Genomic DNA, 21,603 nt, shown 5'->3' on the forward strand with positions numbered 1-21,603 from the left:
GTCAGAAGGAATTGGTTGTCTCCTTTCTTTCGTCTTTATTAGTATAAACGGACTTTTATTTGCCTTTTAGCAACTTACCAATCATATTCGGGACACCCTGCCAGCCTTCAGAAGCAAACTCCAGAGCCAGCTGCTTTCTATAGAACATGAAGTAGAGGTATACAAAAACTTCAGACCAGAAGATCCAACCAGAAAAACGAAAGCGCTCTTGCAGTGAGTGTCTAGTCTTCTCTCTGGTTTTCTGCTTTGTATAGGTTAATTTTAGTAATCCTAGAAAAGAGAGAAAGTGAAAGGAAAAGGTGCAAAGATGGTCAAAGGTAAGAAACTGCTTCTGTTTGTATAGACGCATTTTTCAGCCTGTCAAAAAGATGATCTGAAGCAAGTAAGGGTATTGTATTAGAAGTGTGTAAGGTGAGGACTGAAAGAGGAATAAGGAATGCTTCTTTTCCCAATACAGAAGCTTGGCTGTCCAAAAGAACTTGAAGATAGCCACGTCAAAATTAATCGTAGGTGGTAGTCCTTCATGTGATGTACACCTAAGCCACAGAGCTCTTTGCTGCAGGAGCTGTTACTAATAATCATGTGCTTTCAGAAAGCAACTAGGCAGACTCTTGGGGATGGGAAGACATTTAAGGTTTTAAGTACAAGAACAAATTCCTGCTGCTCTTTGGAGCCCACAAACAACAATTTATTGAGGTCAAATGTGTTTTCTGGAAAATATTACTGTGTGCATGCTCTGATCTCCTAGGCACTTATTGTTGGTAACTGTCATGATAAGGCTTTTGTTCTGCTGTAGTGCAGCCATTCTTATATTCAAGTGATATTGTATTGCGTGGGTGAGAACCTCTTTCTTGTGCTTTGCCTCTCTAGGCACACATCTGACAACTGGCAGCAAAATAGGTGATATGATGAGCTACTTGTGCTTGTGTTAAAACCGACTTGCAGATGTTGACCCTTTGGGGCTCAAGAGGTTGTGGATTTAATATTGTTGTTGTTTGTCAGTGGAATTGCAATGATTTTTTATTTTTTAATTGTAGCCCTTTCTAGTCACTTCTCTCTTCATATGTGACTAAAATCTACCTCTTAGAAGAGGAAGCATCTAAGGAAGAAATAGAGATGTAGAACGGCTCTATCTCTTCTTTTTGTATGACTGTTGTCATATCATACTCTGACTGATTTTAAAGGTTTTCAGCCTTTTCAGTTCTCTGGGATGGATGGATACCATGGTATCGTAACAGTGCATAAGTTCTGGATAGGACTAATTCTCTACTTAGAAATCTGGAATTCGGAAGGAAAAATAGTCACCTGAATGAGAGAGGCTTTCTTGAGCCAGCTGAAGACTCTGATTTACTCCTTGTTTTTATAACAACTGTACCCAAAAGAACAGCTGTAAGTCTGTTGCTCATAACTTTACTTCAGATATTTTCGTTGCAAAAACAGAGGAACATCCCCTTTGAATCTGCGATGACAATGCAACACAGGTGGTTTTATAGTTCTGTGGTTTTGGTGTCTGAACTGCTAGAAGTACATGAATAAGTGTTGTGAATTGCTAGGCATTGCTGGTATCTCATACTTGTTCTGCTATTGTAACATGTTCTAAAGAAAAATAATTTCACTCCAGTAAGTCATCCTACTCAATATTTCTCTGCATAGTTTCTTCCGATTTCTTCATTATGAGTAGATGCTATAGTTAACTATTTTGGTCAGTAAAAACTCTCTTTTTTCCTTTTGGGCTGTGGAAAGTAATGTAACTAGAACTCTTTCCTCTGATTCTTGAGGACAATTTCCGTAATGCATAGAAGGAAAAAAAAATCTGCCTCACTTTACCCCATAAGATGCTCTTAAGCTTCTGCAGTCCTCTTCAGAAATTGAATTTGGGGCCCTACACTTGGACTGTTTTTCTAATTCTGTTAATCTGGCCATGCAGGTAGTTGAGGTTTATGTACAGCTGATCTGCAGTGTTACATTTTTGGCAAAACCTGTCATTTCAAGTTTTATGACCAAATGCCTGTGCTTACTTTAAAAGAAAAAAAAAAAGGTTAAATGGAGCTGTCTCTGAATCTTTCGTAACTAGACGAATGCTCATGTGTGTTCTTCTGAATGCGTCTGCTGCAGAAGCCTAAGCACAACCAAGTCAACTTGGGCTTGTGGTACTGACAGCTGCCACGCTGATGTGTTAGTCCTACTTCTGGTGCTGGCTTTTTGACGTAGGAAAGTAAGTTCTTTAGGAATTTCTTCCAAATTTTCCAGCACTGGATCAGCTTAGTGGCTTGATTCACATTATGCTATTGGACTGTATATTTTGAAAAATACTAGGAAGACCAAGGTGTCTATGTGGAGACGCTCACTCTCCGCAAATGGAACCTTTTGCCATACGATTGGAGATTTTTGCTTCTGGTGGTCTGTCTTGTTGAGCTCTGTGGTTTCTGTAACAGCGTCTGAATATGAGTGTGCTTTTGTATTCAAGTACAATAAGTATTATAAATTAAATGTTAGGGCTTTTATTTGTTTATCCTACTAAAAAGACTACCATCACTTGTTATTCTCTTAAACAGTTAAAAATATATGTAATAAATAATTATGTGATCCCTGATAAAACATAAGTGTACTCCAGTACCCTGCGGTATTTGTAGCTGAGTTTGACCAACAGTTTCATAAACAGTATTTTTTTAACAAACACAACATTTATAAGGAAAGAAAATAATAAACTAAGCTGTGTCCTGTGGGACAGAATGGGTGTAGGAGTGCGTATGTGTAGATATGGATTTTATGGATTGGCAACTTGGCTGAATGAATTGTTGATACAGAGACTTTTGTCAGTTCCTAACTGGGAATTTAATTGGGCAATAGTTTAATTAGGGCACTAGTAGTTACTGAAATAAGAGTTGGCAGCTGGCATGCTTAAATGGTTGTGTTTGTTTTGGTTTTTTATTCCTCACCCCTTTGAAATTTAGGATGGTGCAGCAGTTCTCAGTGGACTTTGAAAAAAGAATTGAAGGATCAGGAGACCAGGTTGACACCCTAGAGCTCTCAGGAGGTGCCAAAATCAATCGTATTTTCCATGAACGTTTTCCTTTTGAACTGGTGAAGGTATTTATCCATCTTACTGGCATGCTTTGTGTTTTATTTATGTATTCTTACATTCACATTGATAGTAGCAGAGTCAAGATAAAATGTGATTGGAAGAACATGCTCTTAACTGGAGAGAAATTATATGAAGTGATAATTGAGACATTAGACTTCATTTCTAGTTTTGGATGCTGAGATATGCTAAAATTCTGAAATATAGTAATTAGAATGCAATTATAGTCTGAGTTGTTACTATTTTCCATGCCTTTCTATTGTTTTGTCACACCTTCTTGTTAGGTGGGGCAGAGAAACAACTGCAGCTTGTAAATTTAGGTTGTTGTGTTGAAGTACCTAGTACCTATTAAAATTAGAGCTGTGGAAAACAGCCGTTTTCTGTGTTTCCTACTTTCTGTATTCACAATGTTAAACCAAAACCAACTTTCAGTCCTGCATTTTCATAGTGGGAGGTGGAAGAGAAGCAAATATAGTGTTTTGAGATAACATTTCTCCTCTTGATACATTTCTTGCTTACCCATCCTTTGGGTAACAATGGATGGAAGTTCAGTGGGATGTGAACTTGTGAAGTTTGGCTTCCTGTGAATTTGTGTTACAGATACCTTGAGATTTTTTCTTTCACTGCAGTGACTTCAGTGTCTCCTCACCATGAACCTTACTGTATCTCTGGTTCCTGTTCTTTTACACTTTCCCTAAACTTCCTTTCCACCTGTTTTATGTTCAATTACCTTGATATCCCCTCACTTTCAGTTGGATAAGAATCAGACAGGGTTGTGGCTGGTTCCAAGGTTTAAATATGGTAGGTGAACAAGCAGTCCAACAGAACAGAGAACAGTTGGGCTTAGATAATGATGCATTTGTTTATGATGACACTAGCTTCTCTTCCAGCCAGCTGGCTTTCGAGAAACTGAAATAAAAGCTTTAAAACTTCATAATGGAGACTACTCCTCTCTTAAATTTGGTAGAAAAACAGTGGGATGGAAAGGGGAGGATAAACAGAACGTATTCACAGAGGTTGCACCACTTTGGGAAACCAGGCTTGAAAAAAAAAAGTTGCATCTTTCCATATGCTTTTTCTAGCTTTACTTGCTCAACTCGCAAAGTCATTGCAGCTGTTGGTATATTTGGAACGGAAGGGTCCATAATTTCCAACAATCTTTATTGCTGCCTATGGCCTTAGTGTTAGAATGTTTTAAAATACTTGTGCTTTGGTTAATATGAGTAGAAACTACTCTTTTGCCAGTTAAACCTGCCTGTCTCATAGTTATATTTAAGAACTTCCCCTAATATGATCTCATCTGCTTTTGTTCCTCTAGATGGAATTCAATGAAAAGGAACTGCGGAGAGAAATAAGTTATGCAATCAAGAACATCCATGGTATCAGGCAAGTGTTCCTGTGTTTTCAGGCCTAGTCACATATAAAGGCTTTAACCTGTGGATGCACTGACTGTTGAGCGGTAAACTGTTACCAATGCAGGGCTTCCAGCAGCTGACTTTTTTCCTTTTGCTCCTTCACATTCTGTTTTTCAGGTGGCTGGTTTTGGCCGAGCAGCTGGTTTGCCCAAGCAGGTTTAATTTGCCTGGAAATCCAGGAAAATTATTTTATCAGAAAAAAATACATCAATTTTCTCTGTAGTGTTTGCAGTCCCATTGAACCTGTTTTCTTGAAAAGTTATAAATTTTAGAGGGAGAACTTGTGTCTTGATATGGAAAAAATTCATTCACCTCCTGCTGCAGAATGTTCCTTGCTCTCTCTTATTTCCCGTTATTCTCAACTGTTTCTTGAAATGAAAGATTTATGAGTGAGTTGGCTAAGGTTGCGCTTTGTGGATATGTCTATGGTGTATTATTAGGTTTGGGAAAAGGAGGTATTTGGCTTGGAATGGCTTGATTATCTCACTTTGGAATGATCAGTCTGCTTTGGGAGGACACCTTGAGATGCTTACCCATAACTTGTTCTTTTGACAATAGAACAGGTTCCAAAAGGCTTGAGTTCTTTTGTATTTTTGGGGGATTGTTTGGTTGGATTTTTTTTCCTTCTCCTGCCCACTTGTGCATAATATCTTTTGAAAGCATTGCTTACAGGCTTTGTTGTTCTTAGCGTTTTGAAAAATGTTCTTTGTATTACTTGTGCAGTAGTTATCAAGGTGACTTGGTGAGCTCACAGCCCTGAAACCTTGGAACAGCAGAATACTTTGCACCAGCAAATGATGACCTGAGAATGTTATGTACATCATTTGTAGCCCATTTCAACCTTATTTTAGTAGTATATCTTGTCAGAGGATGTAACATGAAATACACTACCCCAATTTTTCCAAAGGTGTGGGAACCAATATTTTAGGCCACGATAAAGGGCTGAGGTTGGGGGATGCCATTCATCCTTACCTAAGGTTTGATGCACTGCTGAGAGATTTTACTGTATTATATCTGTACTCTTTAGAGTTCCTGCAGTCATCTTCAAGTAGTAGGCAGGTTTCTACTTCTATTCCTACTCACAGTGGTGCATTGTTTTTTAAAGAGAAAGGAGCAAATGCAGTTCTGTGGAAGGCTGTTTATGTTATGGTCTGTCATCTGTAAGCCTCTGAAAATGAAGATATGAGGGATTCAGTAGAAAAAAACTTCCTTGCATGATATTTGTATTACTGTCTTACATATTCTTTTCTCTCCACAGAACAGGTTTGTTTACCCCAGATATGGCTTTTGAAGCCATTGTTAAAAAACAGATAGTCAAGCTGAAAGGACCTTGCTTAAAAAGCGTGGATCTGGTGATGCAAGAGTTAATCAACACTGTCAAGAAGTGCACTAAAAAGGTAACTTGTTTTGGTAACATAAGTGTAAGTTAATGATAATACAAGGCCTGTCTTACGTTTGAGGTATTAGGAGAGATTCCTGATCTAGTTGCTGGCTGTACAGGGGAAGGGTATGTAAAGTAATTACAATTTCTGCAAAACTCAAAACAATGTAATACTGAAAGTGTTCATTTTTTTTATTCCTGTGTCTTGAAGGAATAATATACACGTCATGAGTGGAGTGTTGTTGAGTCAAGAATTGCCCCCAGATTCCTCTTTAAAACCATGTTCCCATTGGAACTGAAAACAGAACGTAGGCAGTGATCCTGTGGATGTGTAGATCAGGAATAAAACTTGTATTTTAAAGTTTTCTTTTCCAGTGCCGATAAGAAGAAGAATCAGTGAAACTTCTCTAAAGCTAAGGCCTCAAATGTGTTCACAGATGTCTATCAAGGAAAGAAAAATGCTCTTTCTATATTGGAAGTAGCACCACACTTCTTTGTGATCTACAGCTTCACCTGCACTTTATTTTGTACACAACCCCATGATGTCTGATCCCCAGCTGTCAAGAAGTCAGAAGTGGAAAGCTAGGAAGATTTTTGTCTCCCTTGTATTTGTACGTCTTTGCATTAGTCTTGACAAATCAGCTTGCTGCACAGAAATGTTGAATGTTTAATGGGAAAGAACTGCTGAGCATTGAAATTCCTGATGTGAAAGTTGTGTGCGTCAATTAAACTTTTAGCTCAAGGGCCTGCAAGCGTCACAAGTTAAGAAATAGGTTCATCAAAACTAAACGTTGCAGTTTTGTGAGTATTTTGGGATGGTTTTCCTGAAGCATATGCTTGTGATGATATGCTCTTAGAAAGAACCTCAAACTTCCTTGCCCCCAGCTGTGGCTGAAGAAGCATGTGAGATAGAGTAATATGAAACACTTTCCCCCCCGCCTTTCCACTTCATAGGAAGGTTGTCAGCTTTCTGTGACTCACTTGTCTTTGACAACTAACATTTTCTGACTTTCAGTTATCATTTCTCTGCTGCTCCTGTGTCTCACCTGCCATCTCAGAGTGCAGAGTACCCAAAGGGTAGCAAATACAGGGGTGGTTCTGGCATGTGAGCACAGATGTGCTGAAGTTGTTGAGAAACAGCCTGTTGTCCTTTGCATTCCTTTTTATAGCACATGTTTTTGTACCAATGAGTGGGTAAGGGAGCTATTTCTCAGTACAGGAATGGATCACAATCTTTGACAAAGATCATAGAGAAGTGGATTCACTGCAGTATTTTAAGTGGGGTTTCCAGTTTTTTCAGCTTCTGTGAAAGTTTGGAAGATACGTCATGTGAATTAATTGTGCAGATTAGTTTCTCAGTGCTATTGGCCAAACATAATGTTGTGCTTTGCTGTTCACATTTTAAAGTATTGTTGAAATGTAACGATGTTGCCACAAGGTGGAGTCTTCAAAGAACAAGAAACTTGGTAATTACTTAAAGAAGCACTCTGGAATTGGGCTCAAGAGAAGAATAGCATGGATAAACCTCACCCCAAGGCTGATAAACTATGGTTCACGTGTCTGAAGTGTCTTTTCCTTAATATTCCATGAGGCAAAGCACAGAAACAGTCCAAGGGTTAGGTCTTTCCAGTTTCTCTGGGAAATGACTATTAATACCAAGCAAGACTTGATTTGTAATGTAATTAGCTTTTAGCCCAAGCATTTATAATAACTTCTTCCCTCCAGTGAGGAAAGCTGGAGGCTCCTCTGTTTGTATTCTACTGAAGCCACCTTGCAGGTGTAAATTTCTGTTAATTCTGCTTTTCAGTTGGCAACATATCCCAGGTTGTGTGAGGAAACAGAAAGAATTGTCGCTGGCTACATCCGTGAAAGAGAAGAGAAGACCAAGGATCAGGTGAGAATAAATAGGGGATCTAACAGTTTGTGGAGATGTATGGAGGAGGAAAGTTCTTGTGTACAAAGTACAAGAAGACAATGAAAGGTTTTTTACTACTTTTTTCCAGCAGGCTCTTAGAAGGGGAGAGAAATTGTTCCAAGAATCATAGAACCATTCACAGAATAGCTTGGGTTGGAAGGTAACTTCATAGGTCATCCAGCCCAAGCCCCCTGCAATGAGCAGGGACATCATCAACTCGATCAGGTTGCTTAGAGACCCATCCAACCTGATCTTGAATGTTTCCAGGGATGGGGTAGCCACCACCTCCCTGGGCAGCCTGTGCCAGTGCCTCGCCACTCTCATTGTAAAAAAATTCTGCATTGTATCCACTCTGAATCTCCCCTTTTTTAGTTTAAAACCATTACCCCTTGTCCTACCACAACAAGCCCTGCTAAAAAGTTTGTGCTATCTCTTGTAGGCCCATTTAAATACTGAAAGCCCACGTCTCCTTGGAGACTTCTCTTCTCCAGGCTGAACAGCCCCAACTCTCTCAGCCTTTCCTCATTGGAGAGGTGTTCCATTCCTTGGATCACCCAGACTCGTTCCAACAGGCCCGTGTCCTTCCTGTGTTGAGGACTCCGAATGTGGATGCAAGGCTTCAGGTGGGGTTTTACCAGAGTGGAGTAAAGGGGCAGAATCACCTCCCTCAACCTTCTGGCTGTTTCCTTTTGTGCAGCCTGGGATACGGTTGGCCTTCTGGCCTGTGAGTGCCCATTGCCTGCTCATGACCAGTTTCTCACCCACTAGTACCTCCAAATACTTCACATGTGGGCTGCTTTCAATCCCTTCATCTCCCAGTCTGAAACTAGGGATTACTCCTTGCATTTGACCTTGTTGAACCTCGCAAGGTTCTCGCAAGCCCACTTCTCAAGCTTGTCCAGGTTCCTCTGGATGACATCCCGTCCCTTGGGCATGTCAGCTGTACCACTCAGTTTGATGTTGTCTGCAGACTTGCCAAGAAGGTGCATTTGATCCCTGCTGTCATGGAAGATATTAAACAACACTGGTACCAGTATGGTCCCCTGAGGGATGCCACGTGTCAGCGATCTCCATCAGGACAGTGAGCTGTTGACCGCTCTCCTCTGGTAGCTGATCTGTTTCCTCTGAGAGGACAAAGGGCAAGCAGCGCGGTGCCTTGCTGTAGGTGCTCTGTTGCCATCGTGGCGTGTACAGCAGTGAAGTGTGCTTCAGAGGGACCCCTTGCAGCCACACCTTATGTCACGGACCACTTAATGTTTACACCGGGCATCAGGGAGTGCTGACCGGTCACTCAGGTGCTGTTCTGGTGCTGCAGCTGTGATCGAGAGAGTGTGGAGCCAGGAGAACTGCTGCAGAAGATCAGAATTAGCGCCAAGAGTCCCTGGGGGAGCGAGAGGAATGACTCTGGCTCCATGCTGGCATGTGCTGAGAGGATCCCCCCAACACCTGGAGACAGAAGTGTGTGACCTGGAGCTGGTGCTCAGACTTAGGAGTTTCAGTGCCTCCCTCCTCTCCCACCAAGCTTTGGGAGATAATACTGGAATTGTTACAGAACATCCTAATCTGGTCTTTCAAGGTTAGGATTGGTGGCTTAAAGTAGTGTCAGTTTGTTCCTGTGCCACAGTGCGCCATCTTAGCTGTGCCTCTACAGATGTTTGTGGAAATAGATTAATGATTAAACAAATGCACACAAAAATACCCAGCCTCTTTTCTGCTTTGTTCCCAGTTTGGTTTTTGTTTTGGGGGTTTTTTTTGTTTGTTTGTTTTTTTAACATACCAATCTTATGTTCTAATTACAGTGTGGCCCACAAGCAATTGTGCTGGGGCTCTTGTGGGGTTGACAAACCAACAAGCCAGGCAGTGGATGTCTCAAATTTTGTGTTGCTGAACAATGGCATTGGTGTGTAGGCTCAGCCAAGCAACTTGGCCCCAACTGCCTCTGGTCATGTTGACAGGCTTGCTGAGGTGTGTAGTGCAGAACCACTGGAACAGACTCCTAAGGAATACTGTATACTTTGAAAGGAAGTGGCTCAAATCTGAAAAATAACAAATTTCTCCTTTGGATTCTAAAATGAGCGTGAAAGATTCCTCCTGTTACCATTCTGAAAGGCAGGGACTGTTATCGAGTTGGTAATTTTAGGTTGTGGCATATTTTCAAGTGTTTGTTAAGTGGTACCATTTCAGATTAATGGATATACAGCTTTTCTGAGCATTGCTTTCCTTGAAGTTTTAAGAAAACCCCAAAACTATTTCAGAGAAACTTCAGAACGTTCATCACCCAGCTAAGCCTTCCAAATCCGGGAAACTTCAAACCTTGGATTACATGTGAGAAAATCTACTGGACATGGAAACAGGAATTACTTTCTGGAGAGTGCACAAAGTGTGACAACAGAACTCCCAGCCCTTTAGTCCTGTCCCTGTGCGGGCTAGGGAGCTGTTCAATGTGTGATGCTTTTCCTTTAACCTGTGTTGTGAATGTAGTCTCACAAATAATTTTTTAAAAATTGTGTTTGCTGGGCTTATGGTTGCAGCAAATTCTAATTGGCAGTCTTGGTTATTTAAAAAATTGGAACATACAATTTGCTTAGAATAGTTGTCTGTTATTCTTATTATTCTGTTCTTCATTGTGTGTACATACCTCGCAGTTTCCCAGAACAAAGAACAAAATGCCAGCTTTCTGTAAATGCCAAGAGTTGGTCAAAAAGGTTTAGGTCACATATTCACATCATTATTTATGCTGTTAGCAGTTATCATTAATAAATTAATGAGGATGTTTTCAGGGGTAAGAGCTAGACCCAAATCTCCACTATCTTCTGGAATATCAATATATTCCATCTATATCTTCTGGAAATTGTGAAGAATTTGGGAGTGATGCTGTATTTGAGGAGCTGTACAGAAAAAACTCTACATTTCAAGGAGAGTAAATGCTACCATTTGATAGCAATAGATTTTTTGCCTTGCTCTCTGCTGATAAGTGGAAAACTGAAAAGATGGGGGCAAAGTGTGGTTTTGTGTATGTTAGAAAAGCTGTTCAAGAGTGGGAGTGAGCCTTTTCTAATATCTTAATGAGTTCTTTGCCAAATTATATTATCAAGTTTGAATGAAATTCTGTCTCTGGGCTATTGAAGGCCTGGTGACTGATAAGTACAGAAACCATTCATTCTGTTATTTTATTGACTAGCCTATCTCTCAAGCCAGATGTGTGCACCAGAATAGCTGTCTAGTATCTCGACTGTAAATTTCCTGGGACAGGCCTAGCTTCCCTTTCACTTCTTGCTTAACTTGCAAAATGTAGAATTGGAGTCTATGTTATATATTATTAAATGCTTTCTGGCTTTGTAGGATTGATCTTAATAAAGTGGTCAAGTGCCAAGATAGTAAAAAATGAGGTCCATCAGGCAAAAAAATAGGGATAGGTAATACCTCTTCTGTAGCCTAACTTATGAAACAAGCATGCAAAAAGAAGTGGGGGGATTTAGAAAATATTGTTGCTTTTGTCTTGAATGGTATATTGGTATATAATGGTATATTGAAAGGAATATTCAGTGCTGCAGGAAACTCACAAATTCTGTTCTGTTTTCCCATCTTTTTCCTCAATCTCTCTCCTCCACTGTACCCAACCCTTTTTTTTTTTTTTGCTGTCCTGTCTCCCCTAATAGGTGCTGCTGCTCATTGACATCCAAGTTTCTTACATCAACACCAATCACGAAGACTTCATTGGCTTTGCAAAGTACGTATATAGAGACTGTTATAAAAACACTGCCAGTTTAGGTTTCTTAAACTTAATTCGAAACACACTGAAGAGTGACAGTGAAGATGCAATCTCTAAAGTCCTAAGTGTGCAGAAGCACACTCTTTCTAAGTATGCACAGTATTGAACACTTGTACAGGGATTCTTCTCTGCAGTGTACAAGCCTGGTTTCAGTGAAGCTAAAGCTTATGTTTTGGTCTGGAATCACGTGCATCTTGGGAAGCAGCTTTAGCAAGCAGATGCCACCACTGTATCCATTTTAGGACCAGAGAAATGTATAATATTGGTGGTCTTTCCACGTTGTTGGGAATGCATCTTTTGGGAGCTCTGATTCCGTGTGAAACGGTTTTGCTCAGAGTAATGGATGTCACTGAATTAGAAGTGTGCCTGTTGTTTGACTGTAAAGAATAATAGTAGCAGAATGCCCTGCAGGTCCTGGTTTGACGTTCTTCTTGCTTAATTGAAAAGGCTGTGAGAATATTCTCCAGAATGTTCTCCCTCAGTTTCCAGCAAATTTATGCCTCAGGGACTTCATACCAGCATTTTGACACCAGTAAAAACATTAAAGAAGAATAAATATTCTGAAGAATAAATATTCCTTCAGTCATATTTAGGCTGTATTTGCCATAACAGTTTTTGGAATTATGACTGGTTTCATTCATGTAGGATGCTGGCAACAAAGTTTGGCACTGCAATATGTATTATACTATGGCCTATTCAAGTTAGCGCCATGAAGGAAGGTCTGCATTTTTGGTAGTATGCCTTGAAGGTTTAAAACATGGAGTTCAGTAAGCTAGGAAGGGAGAAGGCAAAGCCAGGCACTGTTTATGTGTTTGGTTTGAACAACTTTCTCTGGAATTGTTTGTAGGTCCTAGATATCTTTCTCAGTTCTCTTGACAAATGACAGGATGTTGTAGGAATGGTGGCTGGCCTTCTAGAGGTCAAGATAACAACCTGCCTGCTATTTACTTCTCTTCATCCTTTTCTGACAGGAAAAAGCCTGCTAAAAACACTCCATATATATTCATGGAGTGTGATGTGACCTTGGGAAGTCACATAGTCCAACCTTCTGCTCAGATGAGGGTCAATGCTGAGTTCAGACCAGGTTACTCAGGGCTTTGTCTGATCAGATCTGGAAAAATTCCAAAACCAGAGTTTCTCCAACCTCTCTATACAGCCTGTTCCAACGCTTGCTTCTTCTCCTGTGAAAAGACTGCTTTGTGTCAAGTTGGAACCTTCTGTGTTTTATAGTCTTGGATTCTGGAGTGTCAGGTATATCTGGAGTTGTTTTGTTGTCTGTCTTCCCTGGGAAAGTACCCCTCGTGGATGCTGCTGGTGGGACCATGGACAGAATGGTCCACACTGCTGTGTCTTTTCCAAGGAGTTGCAATGCCTGAGTTCATTTTCTTGAGAAAGCTGCTTCCTCTTTTGCCAGTTGAGATCTAGAAATCCTGGCCACTTTGTGTGGGGCATAAGCAGGTAACAAATGGCTCCTTTAAGTTCACTGATGAGTTTAAGCAAGTGTTTCTATCTGTTGAAGCTGATGGGAAGGAAAGCATCTTTGACTTGTGCTCTACTGGAAGAAAAAACTTGCATAACTAAGAACAATTTTAAATGTAGAATATTTTAATATGTAATCGTATTATCATTACAGCAGTTAAGATAGAACTCAAAAATCAAATTATTTTTGGGTAGCATATGGGCTTCTGCAGTGTCTAAACATCCTGGGCTACAGATTGCCTGGATTCCTTAGTATTTCCTTTCTTCTGCTGAGTCTTCTAGTCAGCTGTCTCATGTGACTGCAGTGTTCTACAAGTGCAAGTCCTGTGAACCTTGTTCATAAAAATGAGAGCACAAGACATTATAACTACCTTGCAGCACTGCAAGGCCTAAGGCAGGTACAGTGCAATGTGAATTGGCTTGAGAAGGATTTAAGAATGCCAGTTTTTAGAACAACTTTGTGTAGTTATCAAATTGTGAAATCTTAGAATATTAATGTTTGTCTCATTTAGCAAAATGAGTGGTAAAATATTTGGACTGGGTTTGTTTCCAGTTGATGTAACTCAGACATAGCTACATGCTTCAGTCTACATAGAGTCATTTGTATTTGTAACAGTAAATAGAGGAGCAATGTCTGGGCTATTTCTAAATGGTGTGGGTTTCTTAGTATGATGTTAGTGGTGTAATTACCCTTCCTAAGGCAATAAAATAAAATGTAAAGAAGCAAAATGACAGGAAAAAAACCCAAACCAAAAGAATGGCAGTTAGGTTTCCTAAAGCCATCTCATGTGTTTCTCAAACAGCAGATCAAAATTAGTGAGGGATTAGGGCTGTATTTTCTATGCGCGTGTTATTTAATCATTATTTATGCACCAAAGCTTATGCAACTTGAACAGAGTACCAGAGATACTCAGTGTTATTTGGTCATAGAATCATAGAGTGGTTTGGGTTGAAAGGGACATTAAAGATCATCCAGTTCCAAACCCTGCCATGGGCAGGGACACCTCCCATCAGACCAGGCTGCTCAGAGCCCCATCCAGCCTGGTCTTGAACACCTCCAGGGATGGGGCAGCCAAAACTTCCCTGGGAAACCTGTTCTAGTGCCTCACCACCCTCACCATGAAGAAATTTTTTCCTGATGTCTTATCTAAATCTCCCTCCATCCAATTTAAAGCTATTCTCCCCTTGTCCTATCACTCCTTGCCCTTGTAAAAAGTCTCTCCCCAGCTTTCTTGTAGGTCCCGTTCAGGTACTGCAAGGCTGCTATAAGGTCTTTCTGGAACCTTCTCTTCTTCGGGCTGAACAAGCCCAACTCTCTCAGCCTGTCCTCATAGCAGAGGTGCTCCAGCCCTCTGATCATCTTTGTAACCCTCCTTTGGACCCGTTCCAGCAGTGTCATATCCTTCATATGTGGGGATTCCAGAACTGGACACAAGACTTCATTTGATGTCTCATAAGAGCGGAATAGAGGGGCTGAATTGCCTCTCTTGCCCTGCTGCCACGCTTCTTTAGATGCAGCCCAGGATACAGTTGGCCTTCTGTGGTGTGAACGCACATTGCTGGCTCATGTTGAGCTTCTCATCAACCAGCACCCACAAGTCCTTCTCTGCAGGGCTGCTCTCAATCATATCATCCCCCAGCCTGTATTAAAACTGCAGATTTCCCTGACCCAGGTGTAGGACCTTGCGCTTGACCTTGTTGAACCTCATGAGGTTCTCAGAGGCCCACTTCTCCAGTTTGTTCAGGTCCCTCTGGATGACATCCTGTCCTGCTGTGACAGCTTCACCACTCAGCTTGGTGTCATCTGCAGACTTGCTGAGATGCAAGTGTAGTAGATCTTGCTGTCCATATCATTGATGAAGATATTAAACAGCACTGGTCCCATTACGGACCCCTGAGGGGACATTACTTGTCACAGATCAAAAGGGTCTGGATAATTGAGCACTAAGCCCAGTAAATAGACACATGGAATAAACATCCTTATGGATCTTCTCACCAACAGCATGTGGACTGCTGATTTGATACTGTATGGTCCGACAGGTGGGATCTGAACTGGGACAGGGCTGAGTTTGGTGCTTCAGCAGTTCTTAGGAGCAAACCAGCTGCAGGATTCGCCTGTATGCTCTGATCCAAACACACCTTTCTTTCTGACTCTTTCAGAGCTGTGTGTGTAGCTGATCTAATCTATATGCTTCTTTCTTTAGCTAATCAATGTCTGCCCAGATGGTAAAATCTAGTCCAAAACTTGGTGTCACCTGTGGCTGCTCTGGTGGTGAAGTAGCCAGAGCCTGCTGGTTTTCCTCTTTCCATCAATATTTTAATTTTGTGGCCTGACACTTTCAAACACTTCCAAACCCCCACATAATACAAATGCTTTTAGAATTGATGGCAACTTTTTGGGACAGGAGCGTGATTTGTTTCAGGAACTGGGTTTACCAGAGTTCAAGAACTGAGCAAAATATTTAAAATATATTTTAATTTCAAATGTGGTTTATTCTTTTAAGTTTCCAGCTTTTTGAACCAGCTTTGTGATGGCTTCATCTGTTGGTTATATTTACACCCTCAAAGCACATATAAATATTAGAATAATATCCAAAACAAACTGTCAAGACAAAGCTGTTTAAGGAACCTCCAGCAGGGGAGGATTTTTGTTGTACTGCACTGCATAACAGAAGTGGCTTGCTTTTTGTCTCCTCTGAAAATTTTTAGAGGCTAATGTCTTCAAAGTGACCCACTTGAGCCATAATTTCTCTGTGCTCTGTCAGTAACCTCTACCAATCCTAGTAGGATGTTGTTACAAAGGAGATGAATAGTAGAACCTGTCTGCTGTGCATCTCCTTTCTGTCCCAAGCAGACAAGTATAAACAGACATTCCTATACTGTAAGAAAAAGTAGTTGAAATAGGCACGTATATGCAATGATTTTGCTGTGTTTCTTTGTTGCTCTAGCTTTCTGTGCTGGAACCAGAAGCAACTATTACTGCTAAAATCTATTCCTCAGGAACTGGTCTAGTTCAAGTTTCTTCAGTATAACTTTTTTCCTCTGCTTTCCTTAGTGCCCAACAAAGAAGCAGTCAGGTTAACAAAAGTGCAGTGGGAAATCAGGTAGGCACCTAACAGAGAATGGATAATGGCATGCGTAAATTAATCCAAGCTGTTTGGTTTTCTTGGCTGCGTTTATTTGTTTTAAGTGTATCACTTACCTTTTATGCTTTAAACACATACAAAAACGCGTTGTCATCATCACCACATTGTTTTATCGAATTTTTAGAGCCACCTGACTTTCATTGTTATCATTTAATGTTTAATATTTCTGCTACTGCTTGCGCTGCTGGTTAGTGCCTCCCCTCCCGTGGCATTTAGTACATCGACTCTTTCATGTTACACATCAATGTATTTTGTCATTAACTGCAAACTTGCGAATTTCAGAATCCAAAACTCTGGTGAGTACTTGCTTGTGTCTGTTTTTATCCTAGTTGTTTTACTAGTTCTTACATGTTCACAGCTTAATAGCGGTGAAAGGGCAATTCAGCAAGGAAATGCAGATTTGCCTTTACCTCTTCTGAAAATTTTCATTTGAATACACAAAGGTGTTAAATATGTACCGTAGTCGTCTCTCAAATTAAATACAGAATATCTAATTGATGGTCTAATACTAATTAGCATTTTCACTGAGATTCGTTAATTAAATTACCTGTTTGTTTCTTTTTATCATGCAAGATTATGGGTTTGATTCTGCAAGATGCTAAGTGCTCCTGAGCTGTGCTTCTTTCTTTGCTATTGTGTGGGCCAGGAGTGCTCAGTACGTGGCAGGATCAGTCCTGTTTTTCATATGAGATGAAAATAATGAAAATGCTACAACTTTGGTGGTTTCTGCTCCCTTTGAGGGTTTTGCAAAGTCTTAAACAGAAAGAAAATATTATGGAATTAGTACATACACGAAAAGGATATTAGAAATGCTAATTAAAATAAGACAATTTTTGTATAAATAATTACCTAAATTGAACACCTTCCTGATGTTTTCACATGCATTTTGGTCAAACAGTGCTCAGAGTGAAAGATCAAGGTTTTCAAATGTGACCACTGAGTTCAGATTCCTCAGGTGATAAACCTGAGGTTTCAGAAAGTCTCTTTTTTTCTGCTGTTGTAGATGTGAGTTCTAGCATTTTTTAAAAACTTAGTCATCTTCTTGGGAATAAAATCCAACCTCTTCCTCCTACCAAGAAATTGCTGGTGATTTTTGAGATGTTAGTTCAAATAATCCATTAACTTCTTGGATATGATGGTCTCCCAGAGCCTGGCCAGCATGAGTGGCATTTTTGATGTAATGTATAGTTTGGACTAGAATGAAAAAAGTTGAAAGGTCTAAACACTGAAACAGCTTCAAAGACTAGTTTCTCCCTTCAGAGAAGAGATTTCCTTCTTATCTAGCTGTGCCTGAACATGTGTCAAACACAACAACCACCATCACTTTGGAGTGTCCCATAAAAGGGAAATGGACCAATTATCTGACTCTTCAAAAATACACAAATGAAATAAATTATTTTTTTTAGTTAAGTGAATGTTATTTTTCTAAAGAAGTGAAGAAAAAGCTTGGCATTTTAAATTAAATGTTGAAGCTGTGTTACTTTTGGTATAAAGGACTTTGCTGAACCTTTTATTTTAAAGATAATGAACAGATGCTTGTAAGTTAATTGTTTGGAGTTGAAAAGAATGAGAAAATATTTCTGAAATAAAACTTCATTTTTGCAATTTGCTATTTCAGGGAACCAATCTACCGCCTTCAAGGCAAATTGTACGAGCTAAGTTCTGTAAGCTTTATTGTTGCTTTTTCATTTAGCTTCTCAGGGCGCAAAGTTTGTCTCTAACTTATTGGTTTGCTGAATACGTGCTACTAAACTATTTAACATTAAACTGTCTTGTCTGTAACATTTCCCCAACAAAGTATAGTTGCAGTTCATCACTTAACTGCTACTAACCTGCTGTTACAAGTATGAACTAGTATAACTTAATGTTATAGAAAACTTGAAGTAAAATTAATGTTTTATAATTTTCTGAGTTTCTCAAACTAAAATGACTAATCGATGTTTATTTTGTTATATAACTGGAAAGCAGTATTTATCTGTTGTAAGTGCCTCTGTTCTTAGGAAACCTCTTTTTGAAAGGTGGGCAAATAAGTTTCTGGTAATCCAAAGGAAACATTAGCTATTGCTTAAATGAACGTGCTGTTTATGGGTACAGGTACTGCTACTGATATTTTGTTTATACAAAGGAACTACTTCTGATAAAAAAGTGGGTTTTATTTATAGGCATAGAGATATTTAAAGCCTTTTTAGCATTCTTTTCTTAGCACCAGGATGATCAATACATCATGGACAGACTCCTTTTCTAACCCTTCTACCTCATGAGTAAATAAATATCTGAATGCCTTTAATATTACTAATTAGAATTAATTGCCTAAACAACAGTTAATTTTATAACAAGTTACTCTTGGTTCAGTGGTGGTTAGGTGTAAGAAATCAATCAAAGTACCATGTGCATTCTTTGGTGATATCTATGATGCAAACATAAACATTTTCCCAGTTTGTTGCCACATCATCAAATTATGTTCATTATTATTTCAAGCAAACTTAAACTAATGTTCAGTGAAGGAAAAAGGACTAGGCAGCACCAATTCAAACAGCAGTTGAATTTAATCTCTCAGGAGATCAAGATTGTTAAGTTTTCCCCAGATAGGATACTCATTTGCAATCCATTGCTTTTCTTCTTTGTAGCTTGCTTTGAACTGGAATGAAGCAAATAACTGTTAACTATGTCTGTATATCTTGGAAGTAAGATGAGTGCAGCAATATTGCATTTTTGGAAAAAGTATAATGCCAATTCCTCTTAACATGTTTTTTGCTCCTTTTCCCTCTACTACTAATTTATCCTCTCATGCTTAATCTTTGGCCTTTTTTGTTTGTCTTTTCTTTGCTACCGCCTGAGGTTTTGACCTGACTCCACAAAGTTTCTTTTTAAGCCACAGGTTAGTCTGTCTTCTAATTTGCTTGAAATAATCAGTGTAATGCTTGGATTTACACAGCGCACTAGCAAGATCTGTTTTTTCAAAGCTGACCCACTCTGAACTGTGCATTTTTTGTGTTGAGATTTGTTTTGGAGACTAAAATTTAGTGTTTAAAGCTCCCCTTCATAATAAACCTTTGAAGATGGAAGTGTCATTTCTCCATATGCGCAACTGATACTCTATCTGTGAGAATGCAAGATACTCAAATTAGAGGTTTATATATAATTTATATGAAATTATATTTTGTGTTTTAATTCTACAGCAAAATCTGCTGCTGTTCTTCAGGTAGCCCCTGTAGTTGGAGAGAGGCTTAATCTGAACTATGAGATTCCAGTCACTGTCAAAGTGATATGGAGGTTTAGGTTTGAAGCATTTGTTTGACCTGCCTGTTTTACAGCCTTAGGCCAACAATCTGATTGAGCTTGTTCTGAACACGGGTAGCATTCAGACCCCATCATTGGCCTGAGCTATTGTGCTAAGTAGTTTTTTCTTAGTAACTCCTTTTTTTTCTCTTAATCCTGCTTTGTAGCATACGTTGCTGCTGCTTTTCTTCAGATATATTTAAATCTTGTTACCTTGCATGACCTAGAAAAAAAGTGTTTACAGAATTTTTTTAAGCAAGTAGATGGAAATGGAAAATCGTGCCATGGTCAGTCAGGTGGTCACAAAAAATCACGATAAGGCTGTTCTGTTAGGAAATACTTGTGTTTCTGTAAAAGAGGTGGTGCCACGTACAACCTAATGATGCTAAATTTTGAAATATCCTTGAATAAGACATGTTGCTGTTGAATTTTCGTCTTATCAAGAGTAGAGAGGGGTTGCTGTTCTAAATGGCCTTTAACTATACTTATTTTTTAAGTCAATGTTCCTTCATGATTGATTTAATTGTCTCAGCCTTTGTTTAACTTTGGAAGCATATTTCAGTTTTTCACTTATGAGTACTTTGCTTCAGTAAAGACTAAATATTTCTTTAAAGTAAACATGCTCAGGACTTAAGCCACTGTCATAATTTATGTGATATATTGTGCTGTGGACTTTGGGGAAGCAATGTCACAAGATCTCATCTGTGTTCAGTATCAGAACAGATCTGAGCAGTTTATGTTCTGACATTTGGCAAATTACAATGAAATACTGTATTAGGTTTTCCCTGTAATCTCTTGTTCCTTTTTAGCTTCTATAGTATGAGAATCTTCTTACGTGAACCCAAAGATCCAACTTTTAAGGATGACTTAGGGAAGTTTTTGTAGTTTCTCTCAGTGAGCTTACTATTTGGCAACACTTGCTGTTATTACCATGACAAGAAGACAGAGTAGTGCTGGGAGCCATGTTATGCATTCAGAATTATTTCAATGAAATTACATAACATAATGTTAACAGAGTTGTGTTAACTCAACAAATGCAGCTGCTTGTATTGTTGTGGAAGTAGCCAGTCTCATGATTTTCCCACTTGCATTTCTGTCTGCCCAGCCAGTTTCACTTATCTTGAAATCATATTTCAAATACTTCTTTTAAAGAAATATAATACTTTGATTCTGTAATGTATTTCTTTTACAAATAACTTGTTTGATTTAATGGAATGAATAAGTCATGCAGCAATACATAAAATGTACTTATTGTGTCAAATCCTGCTTTCCTGTTCCATGAAGTGATGGAGAATAAGAACAACAGATATAATTTGGGTTTTGTATAGCTGAACTATGAGAAAATGACTTCCTTCTGGCTTGTTCACATGCATTCGTATCCTCCAAGTTTCATTTTTCAGATACCCAGATTAGCTATCTGGACCCTGAAGGAAGGAACTGTGTCATCTCTTATTCATCCTGTACATGGTGTCCAACTACTGGTCAGAATATTGTCTTCACTAGCTTCTGGCAGTGTCCATATGAACTTCAGAAAGGTGAAAAGTAACTCATGTCACTAATGTCTGGTTTGCAGAGAGTGACATTTAGAAATATGACAGACAATATTGAAATGGATCTCTTAAATCAAAACCAACCAGAAAAATGAGCTAGTGAAAATAATAATGCAACACACGGCTTTAATTTTTCTAGCTGAAGTGCTATGCAACATGGCTAACACAATGGTTTAAAAAAACCTAACACCCCCCAACTCCCTCAGAGATATTTTTAATTTCAAAAGTCTCTTTGAAAATGTTTGCTGCTTGTTGCCTGTGGGAGGGCACTTATTTATAAAAATATAGCTTGAGTCTGGATTCTAAGCTGTATTTTGGCTTCTCTGGAAGGTAAAACAATGTTGCTTAATCTCACTTTGTTTTGTCCTTACATTTTGATCTGACATCTCCATTGCCTTGACCCCGACACTGATAATGAGAGTGTTGAAAGGGTAGCTTTTCATAGTTAACGAAATGTACCTGGAAATCAGGAACAATGCAATGAAAAGAACATGAGGCTTAGCACACTAAGCTCATCTTCTCTCTCTTGATGTCCCCTGAAACTACTTCCAAGTATTGTGGTTGATTGTGATCTGTTTTAGCAT

General features: G+C 39.3%; 1 protein-coding gene across 10 annotated transcripts in view; it reads left to right on the forward strand.

Annotated features, from left to right (window-relative positions):
- Positions 1 to 21,603, forward strand: part of DNM3 (dynamin 3) — a 194,127-nt gene that overhangs the window by 45,381 nt on the left and 127,143 nt on the right. For 7 of the 10 annotated variants that reach the window (XR_011337866.1, XM_069862400.1, XM_069862394.1 and 4 more), the window contains exons 7-14: positions 71 to 213; positions 2,955 to 3,090; positions 4,401 to 4,468; positions 5,756 to 5,894; positions 7,686 to 7,772; positions 11,453 to 11,523; positions 16,100 to 16,148; positions 17,809 to 17,838. Coding sequence is in view for 9 of the 10 variants with exons in the window: in XM_069862400.1 (XP_069718501.1) it covers positions 71 to 213; positions 2,955 to 3,090; positions 4,401 to 4,468; positions 5,756 to 5,894; positions 7,686 to 7,772; positions 11,453 to 11,523; positions 16,100 to 16,148; positions 17,809 to 17,838 (723 nt within the window). In the remaining variant the exon portion in view is untranslated. Of the gene's footprint in view, positions 1 to 70; positions 214 to 2,954; positions 3,091 to 4,400; positions 4,469 to 5,755; positions 5,895 to 7,685; positions 7,773 to 11,452; positions 11,524 to 16,099; positions 16,149 to 17,808; positions 17,839 to 19,050; positions 19,069 to 21,603 lie in introns of all 10 variants that reach the window. The other 3 variants (XM_069862393.1, XM_069862399.1, XM_069862391.1) reach the window with 2 other exon arrangements.

This window comes from Phaenicophaeus curvirostris, chromosome 8 (genome assembly GCF_032191515.1).
Source record: "Phaenicophaeus curvirostris isolate KB17595 chromosome 8, BPBGC_Pcur_1.0, whole genome shotgun sequence".
Lineage (NCBI taxonomy): Eukaryota > Metazoa > Chordata > Aves > Cuculiformes > Cuculidae > Phaenicophaeus > Phaenicophaeus curvirostris.